Source organism: Syngnathus typhle, linkage group LG6 (assembly GCF_033458585.1).
Source record: "Syngnathus typhle isolate RoL2023-S1 ecotype Sweden linkage group LG6, RoL_Styp_1.0, whole genome shotgun sequence".
NCBI classification, from domain to species: Eukaryota; Metazoa; Chordata; class Actinopteri; order Syngnathiformes; family Syngnathidae; genus Syngnathus; species Syngnathus typhle.
This window is the reverse complement of record NC_083743.1, coordinates 6,636,196-6,656,188: the sequence shown is the minus strand read 5'-3', so window position 1 is coordinate 6,656,188 and position 19,993 is coordinate 6,636,196. Positions and strand designations below refer to the sequence as shown.

Genomic DNA, 19,993 nt, shown 5'->3' with positions numbered 1-19,993 from the left:
GCACTTATATGCTGGGAGTGCCCCAAAAACCCCAAAGTGTCTAAATTTAGAAGAGCGGAGAGGCCCCTCGCGCTCTCTACTTTTCATATTTGGAGGGAACCTCCTTGCCAGACCACCACACTTCCTAGAAAAAGAAGAAGAAGCGGGTCCCATGTGCATTACCGACATCGCCCAGAAGTTGTGTAGTCGTTTCTTTCTTTTTTGTGGGCGCTAGAATCGTGAGGCAGTTGACAGATTTTGAACGTTTTAAATGACAAATTGTCTTCCCTCTGCCAAAGGTTAAAAAAACACACACATGCAAAACTCTGCATTGTGATGTGTGATCGTTTGAGTAAAGCCAGACGGAAAGGATGAGACGATAGTCGCTTGTTAGCCTGCTTTTCTTTCTTTCTTTCTTTCTTTCTTTCTTTCTTTCTTTCTTTCTTTCTTTCTTTCTTTCTTTCTTTCTTTCTTTCTTTCTTTCTTTCTTTCTTTCTTTCTTTCTTTCTTTCTTTCTTTCTTTCTTTCTTTCTTTCTTTCTTTCTTTCTTTCTTTCTTTCTTTCTTTCTTTCTTTCTTTCTTTCTTTCTTTCTTTCTTTCTTTCTTTCTTTCTTTCTTTCTTTCTTTCTTTCTTCCGTCCTTCCGTCCGTCCGTCCGTCCGTCCGTCCGTCCGTCCTTCCTTCCACAAAGCGGGTGGAGCGGCAAGACTCGAGGACGACTCCTCGCCGCTGTTTCTATGGAGATGGGCGGCTTTTCAGCCAATCGATCAACGGGAGGATGCTTTTCATCAGGCGACCTTGAATTTTTGTGTGTAGGCGGCAGCCGCTTGAAAGGCTCCCTCCGTTTCAAAGAAGCTTGCGCTTCTTTTCCGAAGCTGCCTCTAAAACCATTTGCGTTCTTTTGTGAGGCCTCAGCTTATTTTTGCGTTTCAGGTGGTAAAGGAGGGAAGAAGAAAAAGACCAAGGCCGCTTCCAAAGGCGCCAAAGCCAACGGCTCCACTTGGGCCAATGTTCCCTTGCCCCCACCCCCCATCCACCCTCTTCCCGGCACCGACTTGGACCACTACCCCAACAAGCACCACGACGGAGGAGGGTAGGTTTGAGCAGAGACGTTTGCAATCTAGTTGTCGAGTCGTCTGCTTTAATAGGCTGGCCGCCAAATGAGGTGCGGCGTGCGCTGTAAATCTCCAAGCGGCAGCCGTCTAACGTCCGTCACGGGCGCCCGCTGACAAATGTCCCTCATAAACGTTTTCTTAATTCTGCTATGAGGACAGCTAGCGGCTCGTCCAGGCCGGCCGAGCGAAGTATGCTTCAGAATTCTCATTGCAAAAAATAAGTCAATGGATATTTTTAAAAACACTTTTTTTTTGTTAATAACTGTCCTCAATATCGGCACAATTTGACAAATAGCTACACAGCCTAGTGAGTCTTGCTTTTCAGCACCTCTTGTCTTTTGCCGGCCAGCTACGAGAGCGACGGCTGGGGTCCGCCCATGCCGGTGCAGACGTACCTCCATCAGGGCATGGAGGACGAGCTGGAGGAAGAGGAGGAGCGCGTGCCCACCCCGCCCGTGCGCGGGCTGGCCTCCTCGCCGGCCGCCGTCTCCTTCGGGCAGCAGTCGACGGCCACGCTCACCCCGTCCCCCCGTGACGAGATGCAGCCCATGCTGCAGGCCCATCTGGACGAGCTGACCCGAGCCTACCAGATGGACATGGCCAAGCAGACATGGTACCACCACCACCACAAAACATCTTGTTTCATTGTACAACATGAGCAAAATGCTTTCCTGCTTCCATTTGTAGCATTTTCAACTAAACTGTCTCACTGGGGATTGTTTGAAGCTAGCAGAGAAAAAAACAATAGAAGCGTTGAGTACAAGCCACAGCTTCCGCCTGACAATGAAAAGCAGCGTGCACACCTCCACACGCGTGTTCTTTGAAAAGGCTTAGTGTACGCATATTGGTCGCCGGCAGCGGCAGGATTGATTCTGTTGCTGCCCTCGCCGTTCCTCTTTGTGTCGCCAGTGTGCGCAGCGGAGATAAACCCATTCATCATTTCATTTTAATGGCACGCCTGCCATGCTTGCACACATGTCCTAGTATTTATGCACGCACATTCCAGGGCTGTTCATGCAAGTCATATGAAGGCCATGCGCCATTCTGTAGTAGGGCGAGGATGCTCATTGCTCCGAGGGGTGCTTATAGTCAGGAAAGAAATGTCACATTAGCCGCAGTAATGACGATGTTGCTCGGAGAGCATTTGTGACAACACCAGAGGGCCGCTAATTACACGCCATTGCTGCATCAAAGGCCGCGCAAACAAAGGTGGAGCCGGGGGCACAATTAATGGGTTAGCATGTGCGCTATTGTGATACACACGTCAATGAGTCCTCGCCTCCTCGACTCGCCAACAGGCACATGCAAGCGGGCTCGCTCCCGCCCCAAGCTCCGGCGCCGCCGGTGGGCTACGTGTCAAGCACAATGGTGTCCGACCTGGAGACGGACCTGGCGGACGAGGAGGAGGAAGACGAGGAGGAGGAAGACGAAGGCTACGGAGCCAGGCGGCCCCGAGGGATGGAGCGCACGCCGGGTTCCAGCATGGACAATCTGGACAGCTCGCTGACAGGTCAGAACACTTTGGCTTTGCTTCAACATCAGCAAACTCACACATTATTCGCTGTCGTTTTATTTAATCTGTCCATCGTCGGGCGGATTTACGGTGCGGTTGCACAACCCACTGCTGAATTTCATGGGAGTCTTTTTAACAGACAACACTTGAGGATATACCTGAGTTTTTTTTTTTCCCCAGCCTTCCTCGGTGCTTAGCGAGCGTTGATTATTGTTGTTGACGTGTCGTGTTCCGCGTGGCTTTGCAACGTGTTCGTTGATATGAGAACATGCACACAATGTCCCTCAATCAAGTTTTTAAACACCGCTAGCCCACTCAGGGGAATTATAATTAACCCCCCCCCCCTCCTATAAAGAAAAAAAAAAGCCCATGAATTTTAAGCAGGAGAGTGCAAGTCTGGCACCGTATCTCACAAAGGAGATTTGAAATAAATTTCACGTGTGACACTGCCTATTTCCATTCCAGACCGTTTTCCCTTTTTTTTTTTTTTTTTTTTTTTTTACAACTCTCTGAAAACCTTTACGGCCATCTGTCAAAACGATCGGGAGGACGTATGAAGGGCACGACACGGCTAACACGCTGACCGTCGCAAAGTCGCGCGTAAAAGAAACGAGCGTTGCCGTTCGGCCACCCCGAGGGCCGTAAACTGCCAACGCTCGCTCGCCGCAGAAGAAAACGTAAATGTAAAAAAAAGGGAATCAAAGGTTTGGCTGGCTGCTCCGGCCCGTCAGCGGCGAGTAAAGTACTTTTGCGTAGTGTGATAGAAGTGTAGTTTAGCTTGTGCTGACACATACTAGCGCTGATGTATTTAAGCGGCGACTGCGCCCTAATCTGCTGCATCTCGCCCGTACTGTATTACTCGCAAGACAGCACTATTTCTTCTAATCTATCTGGTCGTGGGTCGCAACCCCCACCAGCCCCTCCCCTCCCGGCCTGCCAAGATAGCGACAGCTGAAGATTTATTGCGGCCATCGCTCGCCCGCCGGCTGTACAAATAATCGTAAACTCCCTGTCAATCCTCCACGCGTTTGTCATTGTTTTAGACAAACACGGAAATGGCGCTTTGCGTGATGAAACCCAGTCAATCGTAAATATTTTCAATGGTGAGTCCAATTGGGTCATCAAAGTGCTGAAATGTTGGAAAGCTTTTTTTGTAACCCCCCCCAAAAAATTTGTTTTTGCGCCCCAAAAAAAAAAAATTCTCCAACGTGACGAGAAATAGAATAGTTTAGTTTTTCCTTCTCGTCAATTTGTGTCATCCAGAGTCGCTTTGAAAAGTCTGAGAACTTTTCCGCCCCTGGAGCTTAAAGAGAAAACTTGATTGAATTTTTATCAAATTACGTTACTTTGTCGACATTTTTGATTGCGACGCTATTTTCCCGGAATGGAAGCGCTGCAGTGGAAAGTGGCTGTTGGCGGGTGTGAAAAAGAAAGTAAGGGGGGGGGGGGGTCATTCTGTGATGTGATATGCTGAGGCAGTGTTCCATATCCAAAGCTTTCGCCACTTCATTATCGGTGCTATTCTTCGTGGCGGGATTGGACCCGCTGGAAATCTGTCTGTCTGTCTGTCTGTCTCAGAGCGAACGTCTGAAAGGAATTTCAAAGAGGGGGACTAAGTAGTTACCACCTCAGATTCCAGCGGCATAAAAAATAAAAGGTTTAAGAGTGTGGGCGCTTGATAGCTTCCTGTACCTGACGCAAGCGTTCATTTTTCACAAGTTTCCTTTCATCGGGGAACTTTCCAACTGCAGAAGAAGTCAAAATATGTTGCAACCTTTGGCGGGGAAGGCGCAACTCTTGAAGTGGAAACTCTTTGAAGGGGCTTTGCGAGTGTATGTAAATAAATGATAATGCTATCAGCATCCCTCACCATCCATATTGCAGGAGATGAGCAGCTCATTGGATCTTTTGATGTCGGCTCCGGACCGCGTTGCTCGGCTGCTTGTTAAGACTGCTCCCGCTTTTTTGCCCCTACCGCAAAATGTTCGTACAAAAGTAGTACTTGGCATCAAGGAACGTGTCGTGGAGGAGCATATTTTAGCCCGGGTTGTTGGTAGAAGTTTGAATGTCTGTTTTTGTTGCATATTTTTCTAAATTGGATCTTTTATAAACTATTTCTTTTCAGTGACATGTAAGATTGGTTTTAAATGGAAATATAAGCAATTCAAAATATTCCCTATTCAGTTTGATCAAAAAGAGATGAATGCGTTCGCCTTAGTATTTCTTTTTCTTCAAGGCCACATTTGGAGATGCTGGGGGGAAAAAAAGGTGCCAGCCAGTCAGTAAAAATCTGTGACTTTGACGAACGCCAGAGCAGACATGTTGATGTGACAGCTTTCTGCAGGCCCGCTTTGGCACACGCGTCTTAAGTGGCGCCTGCCCAAGTGCTTTGCTGCCTAGATTGCTAACAAGGCAACCAAAGGGGGAGGGCGGATTGAGGTCAAAGTTGAGTTGAAGGGTATGCCACCTCAAACTGGCAAAATGCTTTGAGAAAAGTCTCATAGAAGACGACCAACTGCTGCAATGTGCATGCCAGGCCACTAGGTGGCGATGTCTACTAAGTGGAGAAGAATTTTATAAGATGTGTTTTTAGTTCAGTATTCCACACGGAAGACGTGAGGTGAGGAAAAGTGGAACTGCATCCTGCCGGAGACAATGCACTGCAGCTCAATATCTGACTTCCGACTTTTGCTATCTACATTTTGGATTTGAATTGACGTGGCAATGGTCATTGCTGACGATCCTCCGGTAGCGGTCGCTCAATTTTGGCCAGATGCTCGGTTTACCAACGATGACGGCGTTGCAGGCTCAATGGCCAACGGCTGGGGCTCGGCCTCGGAGGACGACCGCAATTTCTCCAGCCGGCGTTCCAGTTCGGCCAGCTCGTCGGACGGCTCCATCTTCACCCACTGCAGCTTCGCCCAGGCGCTGGTGGCCGCCGCCGACAAGGCGGGCTACCGGCTGGACGGCGGCGGCCTCAGCAAACGAGGCCGTTGCAAACGAGGTCGGTGCGCCGACCAGAGTCCGGCCCTCCCGCCGGCGTGGGCACGCACCTTCTTCCTTTCTGCTAAGGGTGCCCACTTTGCGCATGGCACTTTTGTGGCTGGGCGATGGCTGCCTTTCACCTTCGCTAGCTGTGACTTACCTGGATTTCCGGACCTCTATCTTTCCGGATGCTAATGTCATGATTCACAATTAATTCCTCCACTTGTTTGTTTTTTCCGCAGATAAAGGCTCGTCCAGCAGACACCGGCCCGGCAGCCCGTTCTCGACGGATGGCAGCACGGTGGGAACGCATAGCCTGGGCAACCAGAGAGCCGCCAGGCCGGCACGCAAAGCCCGGAACCAGGCCGCGGCGCCCCAGCGCAGAGATGCCGCTGCAGACGGTGGGGGCTCATTGACTTAAATGGGAATATGTCTCTGCCGGGTGTCTGGACCCTTTTGTGCCGTTTGCCGAACAGACCTCCCTCCTCCTCCCGAGCCCCCGCCTGGCCAGATCCAGGCCCGTGCCCAGACGGGCCGCTGCCTCAACAGCATGATTCCGCCTCCGGAGAGGAAGGCCACGTCCCTGGAGCGCCCGCCCATGTCCGGCGCGGCCGACGACAGGCAGTTGTCGCGCGCCACCCTGGAGCATCACCGCCTGGAGCGGCCGGGCCACAAAACCGGTACATGCAACTCTCTCGTGCCTTTTTTTTTTGTCAATTTAAATTGGCTCTAAAACACACGGCTGTACAATATGTACAATATCAAATATGAACACAGCCATTCACGTTAGCGTCACCCCCCCCAAAAAGAAATCTGCGCTCTGTTTTTGAAGCATTTTCGATATTTTCCGCTTCCTGGAAAAGTTGCCTCTTACGGAGGCTGCTCATCTCGCTTAGCAGTTTGGCCATTCGCTCGCTCCCTCGCTTGCGTCCTCCTCCGTGTGAAAGATAGCGCTCATGCTGCGGCGCGGTAAACAGATGGCACTGTCTGACACTTGCGCTGGCTCTCCCCAATCTCCCCCCGCTTCCAAAATGCCGTCCTTAGCTTGCTCGCGTCCCCCCTTGAAGCCGGCGCCACCCTTTGGCAGGCTCCGCGTGTCACAAACTGCCGGGGAATGACTTTGGCTTTTATCGTCCCCGCGACGGCGGCAGACGGATCCGGGCGAGCCCGTCTCGGCGGTACTCCCACACATTTATCCACCGGTTGTTGGCACTCGGTTGTTGGCGTCGGAAACGGAGCGCCCTCGCCGTGCTCGTTGTGGCTTGTCGCTAACGTGTCCAAATGTTTGCGCATTCAGAGGAGAGCTGCCCGCCGTACCACCGGCCGTCCTTCCCGTCGGCGAGCGGCCACAGCTCGTCGGGCACCACCTCCTCCAAGGGCTCGACGGGGCCCCGCAAGACGGACGGCCCCCGGCAGCCGCAGCAGTGGACGACCATGGAACATGCCGACTTCCTGGGCGCCAACGGGCAAGGGCAGTACTCAGGAGAGTTATGTGAGTTCCACCAATGAGCTTGTCTTCTTTTGAATTCGCTATGTACGTACTTTATACCCCTCTACTCTGCCCCTCCCTCACAGAGTGTCTCACATGACTGAAAGAAGAAAAACCAACGGGGACGCTCACCCCCCTCAACCTTTGAAGGGCGACGACGTGCTCACCTTCTTTGCGGCCGGCCGGACGGTCAGACGGACAGACAACGTTTTGGCTGGAGCGGTCACAGATGAACATGTTCCACGTACAATGTACAGACACGGACATATTGGACATCTCACTATGCTTTTGGTCTTTGAGGAAAACTTTGACTCCGTATGTGTATGTGTGTGTGTCCGAAAGAGAGACACTTGTGGTGAGCGCTCTTTTTTTTTTTTTTTTTAAATCTGTAATTTCCTTGTAAATATCTTCTTTCAACTTGCTGTTGCTATGCAAGCCTCCAACCGTTTTTTTAATTATTATTATTTAGTTTCTCCTTGTACAATATGTGAAAGGTGTGGCTGCTGTGCCATAAAATTGTCATTTTTATTTTATTTTTTCCAAACAATCTGCTAATGGTTGCCATTAATTATTGTAATTATTATTATGGTTAATTATTGTTTTTTGCACTGCAACGTTTTGGTGATAAGCACAATAAAAAAGACCATAGCTCCTGCTGACATGAAGAAAAAGTAGATGTGAAGAGGAGTTCCTGTACTGTAAAGAGAAGAAGAGAATTATATAGAGAGAAATGTACAGAGATGTTTTGTTTAAAAAAAAAAAAAAATGGCAAGCCAGCCGGGAAGCTCAGAGAGGTAACTGTCACTTTAAGGCGAGCAATTACTCATTTGGGGGGGTCTTTTTTTTAATTTTTTTTTTATACTCTGTTCTGAATGATTTGACCACACTGAGGTGATGTTTCAGCACTTAAGTAAATGTGGAGCATCCCCAATTGTTTACATATTGATTTTTATCTTTTGAATGAATCTTCTTTTGAGGAGCACATTACTGCTTTGCTCCTCAGTTGATGTTCAAGCGCCCTCATTGGAGCTTTAACAAGATTTTGTCTGAAATGGACATTAGCACACGTGACACACACATACATACGTACATGCACAGCCGTTTATCGACTACTAAATGCTATTTCTTTATAATTGTATCTATCCTGGAAGATTCATATTGATGATTTTCACGGGTAATTTGTTTTTTTATTACAAGAAGTCGCAAATACATTTGTTAAATTGGGATGATAATTGAAAATGACAGATGTTTACAAGGTGTCTTCAATGACTAAAATTTAAAAAGTACTTTACAACAAAATGCTGCAATTCTCAGACAATAAAAGACGTGTGTAAAAAATACACAATGAGGATGACACTTGCGCGCGCATCCAAAACATCAGACAATGTCATCCTTTGTTTGATTCTTTGCCTTTGACCAAAACTCTGCTGCTCTTCAGTATTTTTGTGCTTGGATAATGTGTTTTGTTTTTTGAGGTTGTTGTGATGGTATTTCATCTTTTGAGTCCGCACAGTGGCCAGTGTTTCTGGAAATGAGGTGCACGAGAGTATCTCAGGTTCTTTTTCATTCTGCTGGTGTCCATGTATATATACGTGTATATTTATGTATGTATACATAAACGTTCTATCCACATGCGGTCCCCCCCACATTCCGACAAAGACCAAATTTTTAACGTCCAATAATCGTGTTTCTCCTTCTTTTACGTTGACACCACGGCCTCCTTTTGTAATTATTAAAAAAAAGATAAGTCTAATGTGGAATATGCATAACAATTTGTGGTGTACGAAATGTGTTTTTGTTTTATTCGTAAAGTTGCGAGGCGCTCCGTATGAGGTGGATACAGTGCGCGGGAGGAGCCAAAATTATTTTTATTATTATCTTTCAAAGTTGTTGCTTCTTTGTAGCCTTTTGTGTGTGTTGCCTTTTTCTTAATTAAAAAAAAAATCAAAAAAGGAAAAAAAAATGCAAGTTAAAAGAAAGGGTCGGGGGAAATCCTGGTGTCCGGTCCCGATCAGCCGTCTTTCCTACAGTCGCTTCATTTGCTTTGTAAGTCACGTCCTCTTCCACATCCTCCTTTGGATTCACTTGCATGTCCTCCTCGTCCCCAAAAAGAGAACTGACGGCCGTGCACATCTCACTGTCCTCCTTCCTGTAAGATAAAAATGAATCCATGTTCTTTTGGTTTCCCTTGTACCCGCCTCAATATCAAATAAAATATTTTTGAAAATCAACGATGTCTTCCTGACTTTGAAGTTTCACATAGCTTTGTGTTGATCGATGTTTTATCCTTGTAATTCAAGGAAAGAAATGTTTTAAATCATTTCAAGAAAGTCACATTTGTAGACCATGAAAAATATAGGAAAAAGAGGCTATATTTTTGGTAAAAAAAAAAAAAAAGTATAGTAAGCCTTTTCTGTAAATAAAAAATTGCCATGTATAGTTAGGCTTTTGAAAGTGAAAAGTGCCACACCCACTTTCTGATTGGCTGTTTGATCTGTGACGTCATTCGGACACTCCATTAGGTACAGCGCCATTTTCAGGTGTACCTAATCACAGGCCACTTCATTAGGGAAAAATTATGGTCAAAGCTTAAATGAAAGTGAAAAGTGCCACACCCGCCCTCACCCCCACTTTCTAATTGGCTGTTTGATCTGTGACGTCACACGGACACTCCATTAGGTACACCACCATTTTCAAGTGTACCTAATAACAGGCCACTTTATTAGGGACATGTCATGGTCAAAGGTCACAGGTGTCAAGCTCTGGTCCTCGGGGCCGCGTTCCAACATGTTTTCCAAGTTACCCTCGTTAAGCGCACTTGCGTGAAAAGTTTTAGCCTCTTTCACGTTCCGCAGGAGCTAAAACTTTTCACGCAGGTGCACTTAACGAGGGAATCACACGGACACTCCATTAGGTACACCGCCATTTTCAAGTGTACCTCTAACAGGCCACTTTATTAGGGAAATATCATGGTCAAAGGTCACAGGTGTCAAGCTCTAGTCCTCGGGGCCGCATTCCAACATGTTTTCCAAGTGACCCTCGTTAAGCGCACCTGCGTGAAAACGTTTTGGTCATTTCACGTTCTGCAAGAGCTAAAACTTTTCACGCAGGTGCGCTTAACGAGGGAATCACACGGACACTCCATTAGGTACACCGCCATTTTCAAGTGTCCCTAATAACAGGCCATTTTATTAGGGAAATATCATGGACAAAGGTCACAGGTGTCAAGCTCTAGTCCTTGGGGCCGCGTTCCAACATGTTTTCCATGTGACCCTCGTTAAGCGCACCTGCGTGAAAAGTTTTAGCCTCTTTCACGTGCCGCAGGAGCTAAAACTTTTCACACAGGTGCACTTAACGAGGAATCACTTGGACACTCCATTAGGTACACCGCCATTTTCAAGTGTACCTAATAACAGGCCACTTTATTAGGGAAGTATCATGGTCAAAGGTCACAGGTGTCAAGCTCTCGTCCTCGGGGCCGCATTCCAACGTTTTCCAAGTGACGCTCGTTAAGCGCACCTGCGTGAAAAGTTTTAGCTCCTTTCACGTTCCGCAGGAGCTAAAACTTTTCACGCAGGTGCACTTAACGAGAGAATCACTTGGACACTCCATTAGGTACACCGCCATTTTTAGCTGTACCTAATAACAGGCCACTTTATTAGGGAAATATGGCCAAAGCTTAACTGAAAGTGAAAAGTGCCACACCCGCCCTCACCCCCACTTTCTGATTGGCTGGTTGATCTGTGACATCACTCGGACACTCCATTAGGTACACCGCCATTTTTAGGTGTACCTAATAACAGGCCAGTTCATTAGGGAAAAATCATGGCCAAAGCTTAACTGAAAGTGAAAAGTGCCACACCCGCCCTCACCCCCACTTTCTGATTGGCTGGTTGATCTGTGACATCACTCGGACACTCCATTAGGTACACCGCCATTTTTAGGTGTACCTAATAACAGGCCAGTTCATTAGGGAAAAATCATGGCCAAAGCTTAACTGAAAGTGAAAAGTGCCACACCCGCCCTCACCCCCACTTTCTGATTGGCTGGTTGATCTGTGACATCACTCGGACACTCCATTAGGTACACCACCATTTTTAGGTGTACCTAATAACAGGCCAGTTTATTAAGGAAAAATCATGGCCAAAGCTGAACTGAAAGTGAAAAGTGCCACACCTGCCCTCACCCCCACCTCCTGATTGGCTGGTTGAGCTGTGACGTCACACGGACACTCCATTAGGTACACCACCATTTTTAGGTGTACCTCATAACTTTATGCATTTTCTGTACGTGTCAAGAATGTGTATTTGACTACTTGCTCTTTATTTTGGGCGACACCAACACATATTACACAACGTAAAACATATATACATATGGCATAGAAAGCAGCTAACCAAATGTCAGATTTGTGTTTTCATGGCCAAAAAAATAAAAATAAGGAATAAAACACCAGAGAAGTTTTAACATAAAGTTTATTAAAATAATAATAATAAAAGTACATTTCAAACCAGCAATCTAATGTGAAATTGCAATAGATATAATGGATAACAATATTTAGGCATGTATATGCAGTGTTATAAAATCAAGATTACCCAAAGAGAAACATAATCTCCCCGCTGTTGCATAACGGTGCATCCTTTCATGCAATAAAGTTAGTCGTTAGTTTGTGAGAAAACGAGCACAAAAGAAGTGCTGTTTCAGTTTCCTTGACAAATCGTTTAACTACATTCTGGCTCAATGAATTGTTCACGCAAGGAGCAGCAACACGCTCAATGGTCATTGTTTGTGCCTTCTTTTTATTTTGTGTTGTTTACTTGTATGTATATCGTGTACTATGTCTCGTTTTTAGGTCTCATTGGTTTTTTACGCCCAGAAGGAGGGGAATATTCCCTTTGGCGGGTATTAGCGTGAACTGTTCTCTCCCCAAAACAACGTTGTCTGTCCACACCCTGTCGTCAAGAAGATACAGAAATAATATGATCAGTTTTCCATCTTTCTATTGCCTTTTGTCATCAGATAAGAATGTAGCGCGCAGCTAGCTGGGAGATGTCTAATTAATCTTGTATTACACTTGTACCAGCACGCTTCATTAAATAAGGTATTAACAGGATACGCTGAGCGGCGGGGGGGATGCGAGATGAGCGGATAAAGCCAAGCCTTTACTGTTGAAGTGCAAATGCTTCCCGTCGAGTCTGCGTCTGGGTGGGCTTCCTAACCAGGGTTTAAAGTTAGCTTTTCAAATTCTACAAATTCAAAACAAGGGTAGGGTTTCAAAGTAGGGTGTCAAGCCGTTGTTAGAGTTTTAGAGTAGGATTTCAGAACACATTTAGGGTTTCTTTTTTTTTGGTCAAACCTGAGTTTTATGGCCTGGGTTAGGGTCTGAATGTAGCGCTTTAATGAAGGATTAGGGTTTAAAAATTAACAGTTATTTGTACTTTTACAACACAAGCCAGCGTCTTGAAAGCACTCACAACGGCATGAGGCTAATGAGTAAAGGTGCAATATGCTAATAGATGGGGGGGGCTTCCGTGTACACACACACTGTCGAGATGCATTAATTGTTGATGCGTGTGAAAAATGAGAGCACAAAAGAGTCATTTCCTCCCTCTCTCAGGATGTTGTTTAATTGCAGCCGATCAAGTGTGTGTATGTGTGTGTGTGTGTGTGTGTGGAGGGGGGGGGGGCGTAATTATACGGATGGATTGAAATACACATCAAGATCAGGGAATCATTCCAATTATGCGCAGGTGATTAAAACTTGGACCTCATGCCGATGCTGCTGCAAGCGGAGGCAAAGATGCGCACAGGATGGCAAGCGGACACTTCATTAGGGACACCCTTGACTTTGCGTTGCACTTTCACCATCCAAAGTGAAGGCTTCATCTTGATTGTCCGATGGTCATTCTGTATTGATGAATATTTTCACCTGCTGGATGTATAGCAACAAAAAAGTTAATACAATATTCAAATGTCATGACATTGTTCTTTCCTGGAGCAGAGGCTGACGAATGTCTTGCGCTTTGCTTGGTCAGTCTATTTGCGGCTTTCTTTTTGTTTTCCCCCAAAGTAGCAGATGCTGCAAAGTTGAGGCTACGGTCATGTGCAGCCATCCGTCTTCATTGGGCTTTGATGGACTTTTAATACCACAAGTGAGAGTCCGCTGAGTGGCTTCCTCCACCGCCAGGCTTGCAGGTCACGACACCTGCACGCTGTCGTTTTGAGGAATCAACTCCAAAGATCTTACTTAAAGCCGCTATAAGTAGCGAATATTATCTCCGAGAGTAAAATCAAGCTGGCCAAGAAAAATAATTCTAACAGGCTTTGGAACATAAGGAGATGGATCAGAAGCAAGGCTGGTCTAGCAGACGGGCTGCACTCGGATGCGCTTGTCCAGTCTAAGCTTGACTGGCATCCTCCATCTGCTGCTCGGGACCATGATGAGAAGTGTCACCAGTGCTTCCATCACTCGACTACAGTCAGATTTGAGTGGCCAACTTTAGGACAAAAAAAAAAGATTATTAATTTGACAATCGATTCATTGCCGATTAATCGATTAATTTTGAGACCTCTACTTCATTGGAAACGAACGACACAACTTGACAAAAGTTTTTGCCTTAGACGTAATGCAAGTCAAATATTAGTGACCTTTTAGGCTTGAAGGTCAAGTCTCCCGACGTGATTGTGTCCAAGTCTGAAATCACAAGAAAGAGTTGTGAGATTCTCCGAGCGCATCTGCGACGACATCTTCCGAAGATGACAGCGCGCAGATGTTGCCTTAATTATCTCCTCGTTTGAGAAGGATGTTAATGAAGCGGTTTGGGCCGTCGCACAGCAGACAAAAATGAGTTTTGGCACCAGCTGTGACCTTGTTTGGTCTGTCTCGGTTAAATATCCTCAAATCAGGAGGTGACTGAGCATCTTTTGTTCTCAAATCTTCTTCACGTTTGGAGAAAGTCTTGCTGGATGCTGCAATATTAATTAAAAAAAATGCGGAATGTACTTTTGTGCTGGATGGATGTTTTTTTTTCTTTTTTTTCTGACAACCCAATTTCTCCAGGAAGCACAATTAAAAGGTCGGCAAAAAAACGTACGGCAAGGGCTGTCATCGAGCTGCACTCCAAACAGCGCTTGCAAAGACCTCACGCCCTTCGCCGCCAAACCAAGAGACCAAGTCTGATCCAAAGTCAAAACTACGGAAGGAAGCTGAAATGATTGCTGGCTAAATATGATGAGCAAGCCCCTTTGTAGAGACTCCGCCCCCACAAGCAGGTGAGCTGCTTACCTGCCTCTTGGGGTGGAATCCAAGATGGCGATCCTCACGGCAGTCAACTTGAAACACTGGACCAAAACGTGATCAGGACCCAGTCTCCAGGTTTGATAGCATTCCTGGAACTGGAGAGAATTATCTGACAATTGATTAGACATTTTCACTTCCAAATCTCTATTAGATGGATTTATGAAAAGAAAAAAAAAAAAAACATATTTGGGCGGCGACAATACATCAACACACACACATCAGTTAGATTTTTTTTCTTTTATTTTTCATCCTTTTTTTGGTTGCTTTTCTGTTTTTTTTTTGCATTACGAAACAAATGTTTGCAGATGTCCTATGAATAAACAACAGCACGCTTTGCTCCCTTTAAAAAGACGACGGGCAAGGGCCTTCATCGTCTCCGTTTTGTCCACCAAAGAAACCGCCCCCCCACACACAGACATACACCTCAAAGTGACTCCTTCGACTTGACATTCTTTTAAGTGCATTGAGTTGACAAATGTAAGCCTTCTCTCAGTTCCATGTGCAATCGCTGATGTTACGATCAATGCCAAACAAATATCCACATTGCAGCTGTGATTCACATTAACCGCCCCGCCCCCAACCCCCCCGTCACTTGAGAACTGGCGTGCCTTCGTAAAACAGCAACCCTTATCAACATCATCAACATCTGGACTCTTTTGTCTTTCCTGGCGCGTTCCTGCCCGTTAGACAAAAAGGTTAATAAACAAAATGGTTTCAAATAAAGTTTAGTGATTGTGCTTTTAAAACCAATGGAAAACAAACAAACAAACAAACAAAGCAAATAACATTGACGGCAACATGAAACATAACAGTGCATTGCAAAAAAAAATCCCAAAGTGGCATTCTTAGGGTTGCTAAATAATATTGCAAATTACAAACATGGAGGGAAATGATAAAATATTTATATTTACTGGCATAATAAAATTAGGATTCGCATTAAAAAAAAAGAAAAAAAAAAAAAAGGGGGGGAAATAAATTGAGGTACCACAATGGGATGACATGTCTTCCGTACTGTACGTCCGGATATTTACACACTTAAAGTCCAGCCCTCTCTGCTTGCATGTGTGCCGACTCGACAAAAAGAAACGGTCGAGCCTTTTTTTTTTTTTTTTTACTTCATTGGAACTCAACATAAATATCCAAGCGGCCCATTTGAAGGCACCGTTCGTCCATTTCTTTGTCGGCCCGGCTGTGGGATAAATTAGAAGAAGAAGAAAAAAAAAAAATGACATCGGCACGTAAAGAGAAGGCCGCGGATGCACGATGTGGTGAAAAATACTGCGATTTAACAGAGGGTGCCCAGGAGGGGAAAAAAAAAAAAAAAAAGAACCATCCTCTTCTTCAGCTTTCCACCATCTGGGCAAGAAGAGCAAAGCAATGACAAAAATGTCATGAATTTTCTGCTGATGGTGCAATATTTAGTACCTCGAGCTCTTCATTTGTTGCTTGGAAAGCCGCGGCGGTGCTGAGGCTCAGGTCGGCCGGGTTCCTGTGGCCCGTGTCGCCTCTCCGTCGCCCACCCGAGCCCCTGGAGGACATGGAGCTGGAGGAGCTGGGCTCTCGCGGGCCGCTCACGGGAAACTGCGGTCGGCTGTACGGCAGAATGTCCTCGGTACCTGCCGCCCATGAACAGTAGAAAAACTGTAGAAAATCTCAAAATTGAAATTGGTTTTGATGGACTACTGGGAGTGGCTCTGATGGGCAACAGTTTTGGACCGGCCATATATACCCTGGTTTGAAACCCTAGTTTGAAACCCTAACCCTAGTTTGAATGAAAGTGCCATCGGGTCAACTTCTCTGAGTTCCAAAAAACAAGTCTTGTTGTACCTGGTTGTTGGCGCCCCCTGTGGCCGCCTTTGCCCCCCTGGGCTTTTTGTCTCTCCTGGGCCTCCCTGCGTTCCGACGAGCAGGTTCTGGGCTCCGTGCCTTCTTTGGGTCGGAATCCCACCGCTGCCGTCGGCCCTCTCTTGTCTCCCGATTTGGGGGAGACCAACCCTCGGCCCTCGGGGCCAACCTTTGAAGGGTGTGTGGGGGATTTAAGCACCGCTGGCGGTGGAATGGGTGGCGGCGGAAGATCTGTGGGAGAAACACATGGGGTAAAACCGCTTGACAGCTGCACCTTTAATCGGTAAAGTGAACTTTTTGTGACAAAATATTGGGAAAATGTTGTGGAAGACAAAAAGAGTAGAGCAATAACACGAAGCGGAAGGGGTGCGAGCCGCCGGCGGTATTGTACGTTGTTCTCTTCCACGTGGACGGCGCAAACAAAAGCAAGATGAGAAGGGCAAAGGGCGCTTTCATCTATTTCATCCGTCTTGATGGGAGACCATTCTCAGTCTGGAGCAAATCAAATGATGGAGAATGTGCACGAAGGGATATTGGATCCTGTCACGTCAAAGCCTCCCTCCGTGTGTGCGTGTGTGTGCGTGCGTGTTTATATCTCTATTGTTTTGAATCAATTGAATGTGTCTTATGGGAGGCTATTTGGAGTCTGGAGCAAGAGAAATACAGCAATAGACTGGATGCTATCACTAAAAGCTGTCATAAAAAAAGAATATGAATTGAAATAAAGAGTCAGGTGTTTGGCCCTTACTCATATAATCCAATTAAATACGGAGGAACATTCTCTTTCTGAAGCAAATAAAACAATTATTGTAATTATTGTAAAATCCCCCTCCTCCCTTTTAAATTTCATTTCAGCAACTTCAGACCACGCTGCAGCCACAGACAGGTTAGGATAGGCGAGGTGGGGAGGTGCAGGCAATAACCTCCAAATGAAAAACAATCCATTCAGATCAAGTGCAATCAGTAGGATGACTAACGGACAGACGGACGGAGGGGGCTGTCCTCGCCACTCAAACAAAGGAGGATGCCTTTGCCTTGGAATCGGAGGAGCACGGCAGGAGGAAGCGGAAGCTGATGATGAGGATGGGGGGGGTGGAGATCGAGCCGCTCTGCTGCCTCCCACCGAGCTGGATATTAAATCTCACTGTCAAGTGCTTCCTTCCAACACTCAAGGGCAGCTGACACGAAAGAGGACGGACGGCAGGACGGACGGCAGGACGGACGGCAGGACGGACGGCAGGACGGACGGCAGGACGGACGGCAGGACGGACGGCAGGACGGACGGCAGGACGGACGGCAGGACGGACGGCAGGACGGACGGCAGGACGGACGGCAGGACAGTGGCACGCGTCAAGTGTGCGCCAATATGTTTAATCCACTTCACACAGCACCAGGCCACTTTAAGAAGTCTTTAACCAGCACCGGACGGACACTTTGCATCAACAAAAAGGATGGAGTAAGAAAAAAGAAATAGCTCAAATACGATGTAAACAAGGTCCGATGGGCGTGGCTGGCGATGTCATTTATTTTGAATGGGCAACAAATATGAATTCTGCCTAACATCAAGCAAGGCCAAGTAGAGTGACCAAACGTGGGACATGGCACTATTTTTTAGCTATTAGCAGCTAGCTAGCCCCTCCTGATGAATTAAAAAAAAAACATCCGGAATGGACTGAAATTTGAAGCTTGCTGATGCTCAAAATATGGCTTGCAAAAAAAAAAAAAATAATAAATAAAAAAAATAAATCAATCAAGCGCTGGCTTGTAACTGTGACCTTGTCTTTCCAAAGCTGTAAGGAAGGATGCGCTACCTTCGCTGTAGGCTTCCCGTCGCTGGTTTCCCAGAGCCGGATGTTGTTTCTGCTTCTTGGGAGGCCTCCTGTGCACCGCCGCCATGCTCACGCTGCTGTCTGTGGACACGGGGCTGCTAGGGCGGTGGCCCGCCGGATTGATTTGGTATTTCCGCGCTGGGTAAAAGCAAAACGGCAGCAAATCTATCGACGGCGGTACCACCAAACAGAATTATCTTTTGAAATTCTGGACAACCCACCCAACATCGCCGCGCCTTCCTGGCCTTCCGGCAACCCGGGATGTTTGGCCACCCGCAGGGCCGAGTACTCGGCGGCGGCCGCCACGGCCTGCGCAAAGTCGGCGTCAGTGAAGAAGGACCCATCGGAGGAGCTGACGGCGCTGGACCTCCCGGAGGAGACATTGTCTTCCTCAGAGGCGGAGCCCCAGCCGTTGATCATGGAACCCGTCACCGAGCTCTCCAGGTCGCCCATGCTGGACGCCGGCGTCTGCTCGATGCCCCGCAGCAGTAGTCGGCGCGGGTGCATCTGTGGGTGGTGGGGGTGCGCGTGGGGGTGGGTGTGGTGGTAATGCAACTTGGCCCCCTCGGCGTCCGTGTCCTCGTCTTCCTCGGGGATCCGCTCGTCGTCCTCCTCCTCCATCCCGTCGGTGTCCAGGGGGCTGGCCATGTAACCGTATGTGCGTGAGGGCGAGAGCGTCCTGGGAGGGGGCGGGGGGCTCACGGCACGGCGCCTGCCAAGACCAGGAGTTTAGGAAACACTTGGGGCGGCAACAATTCCAACATCATCGACTCATGGAGAGCACCTGCGCTCGCGGCTGTCGGGCAGCTCCTGCAGCATGGGCGTCATCTCCTCCTGCGGCGAGGGTGTAAGCGTGGCCGTAGACTGGTGGCTGTAGGAGACGGCGGCGGGGGAGGAGGCCGTGCCGCGGAGCGGAGGGGTGGGCCCCCGCTCCATCTCCAGCTCCTCCTCATCCTCCAGCTCGTCGGGTTGCAGGTACATGTGAGAGGGCGGCACGGAGCACTGCATGTCTGCCTCGCAGCTGCCAACAACCCAGAGTGAAGTGAAGGCTCATTATTTCCGCATCATTTGCCCGAGACGCCCGTGTTTTTCAACAGCTGGTAAATATTCATGGCATCCCTCCATCAAGGTTTGACAAACCCCCCTCGGGCACGCACGGCGCACCTTTCTTCCAATGACAGCGAGTAGTCGTCGGCGTTCCGCGTCGGGGGCGGGTTGGCGGGCGGGGGAGGCAGCAGGTCGCCCCAGTTCATCGTGCTCTGTTTGGGCAGTTTGTGCGTGCGCGTTCCCTTCTTCTGACCTTGGCTGCCTGCTCGATAACACAAAAAAAAGAGATAAATTTGAGTTGCAAGCGGCAGTGCGTTGGCTTTCACAATCATTGATAAAAGAGCTCCGCCCACTCAGCTCAGTGCTCGCAGCAGAGACCACACTGAAGACGGTAGGCAAAATGGCGTTGATTGAAATGGGATGAGGCGAGGTCTTACCCGAGGTGCTGCTGCTGCTGCCTCGGTCCGAGCTGTTGTAGGAGCCCCCGGTGTGGCTGTTGTAGGGGATGGTGGCTGGCATCATGGGGGGGTCGCCGCCTCTGTAGCGATCTAATTGGCAAAGGGGGGGCGGGAGGCATACAGAAATATTTCTTCAATCGAGGCCCTGTGCTCATGACACCTACAGCAAGTTTGAATGCACAAAGATACAATTTCAGCATGTTAGCTGGTGTTAGTTGTGTTAGCAATTCATGCTAGATGATCCAGTAGAAGCACATGATCCACTGGACCTGGAGATGCCATCTCTTTAGGGGTTAGATGAATGTCACACACACGCACGTACATGCCAGCTTGCTCGCACACACAGGCTGAAGGAAATGCGAGGTGCGAGGATGAGGCATCGATGGACTTCCACACTGGCGAGATTGAAGAAGGAGGAGGAGGCGGACGGTGGCGAT

The 19,993-nt window shown here is 47.8% G+C and overlaps 2 protein-coding genes across 4 annotated transcripts in view; one reads left to right on the top strand and one right to left on the bottom strand.

Moving 5' to 3' along the window:
• The window catches only part of LOC133155714 (roundabout homolog 2-like), a 97,309-nt gene extending 87,998 nt beyond the window's left edge, over positions 1–9,311 (top strand). For all 3 annotated transcript variants that reach the window (XM_061281225.1, XM_061281226.1, XM_061281224.1), the window contains 8 exons: positions 912–1,071; positions 1,443–1,706; positions 2,392–2,603; positions 5,413–5,610; positions 5,834–5,992; positions 6,068–6,271; positions 6,889–7,083; positions 7,167–9,311. In XM_061281225.1, the coding sequence (XP_061137209.1) occupies positions 912–1,071; positions 1,443–1,706; positions 2,392–2,603; positions 5,413–5,610; positions 5,834–5,992; positions 6,068–6,271; positions 6,889–7,083; positions 7,167–7,168 (1,394 nt within the window). In that variant the 3' untranslated portion in view covers positions 7,169–9,311. The remainder of the gene's footprint in view (positions 1–911; positions 1,072–1,442; positions 1,707–2,391; positions 2,604–5,412; positions 5,611–5,833; positions 5,993–6,067; positions 6,272–6,888; positions 7,084–7,166) is intronic.
• Positions 9,312–14,599: 5,288 nt separating this feature from the next.
• The window catches only part of LOC133155737 (roundabout homolog 1-like), a 71,331-nt gene continuing 65,937 nt past the window's right edge, over positions 14,600–19,993 (bottom strand). Inside the window, exons 24-31 of the mRNA XM_061281262.1 lie at positions 19,536–19,646; positions 19,216–19,360; positions 18,836–19,072; positions 18,273–18,763; positions 18,034–18,189; positions 16,205–16,453; positions 15,803–15,993; positions 14,600–15,733 (exon numbers count right to left, since the gene is read on the bottom strand). Of these exons, the coding sequence (XP_061137246.1) occupies positions 15,719–15,733; positions 15,803–15,993; positions 16,205–16,453; positions 18,034–18,189; positions 18,273–18,763; positions 18,836–19,072; positions 19,216–19,360; positions 19,536–19,646 (1,595 nt within the window). The 3' untranslated portion in view covers positions 14,600–15,718. The remainder of the gene's footprint in view (positions 15,734–15,802; positions 15,994–16,204; positions 16,454–18,033; positions 18,190–18,272; positions 18,764–18,835; positions 19,073–19,215; positions 19,361–19,535; positions 19,647–19,993) is intronic.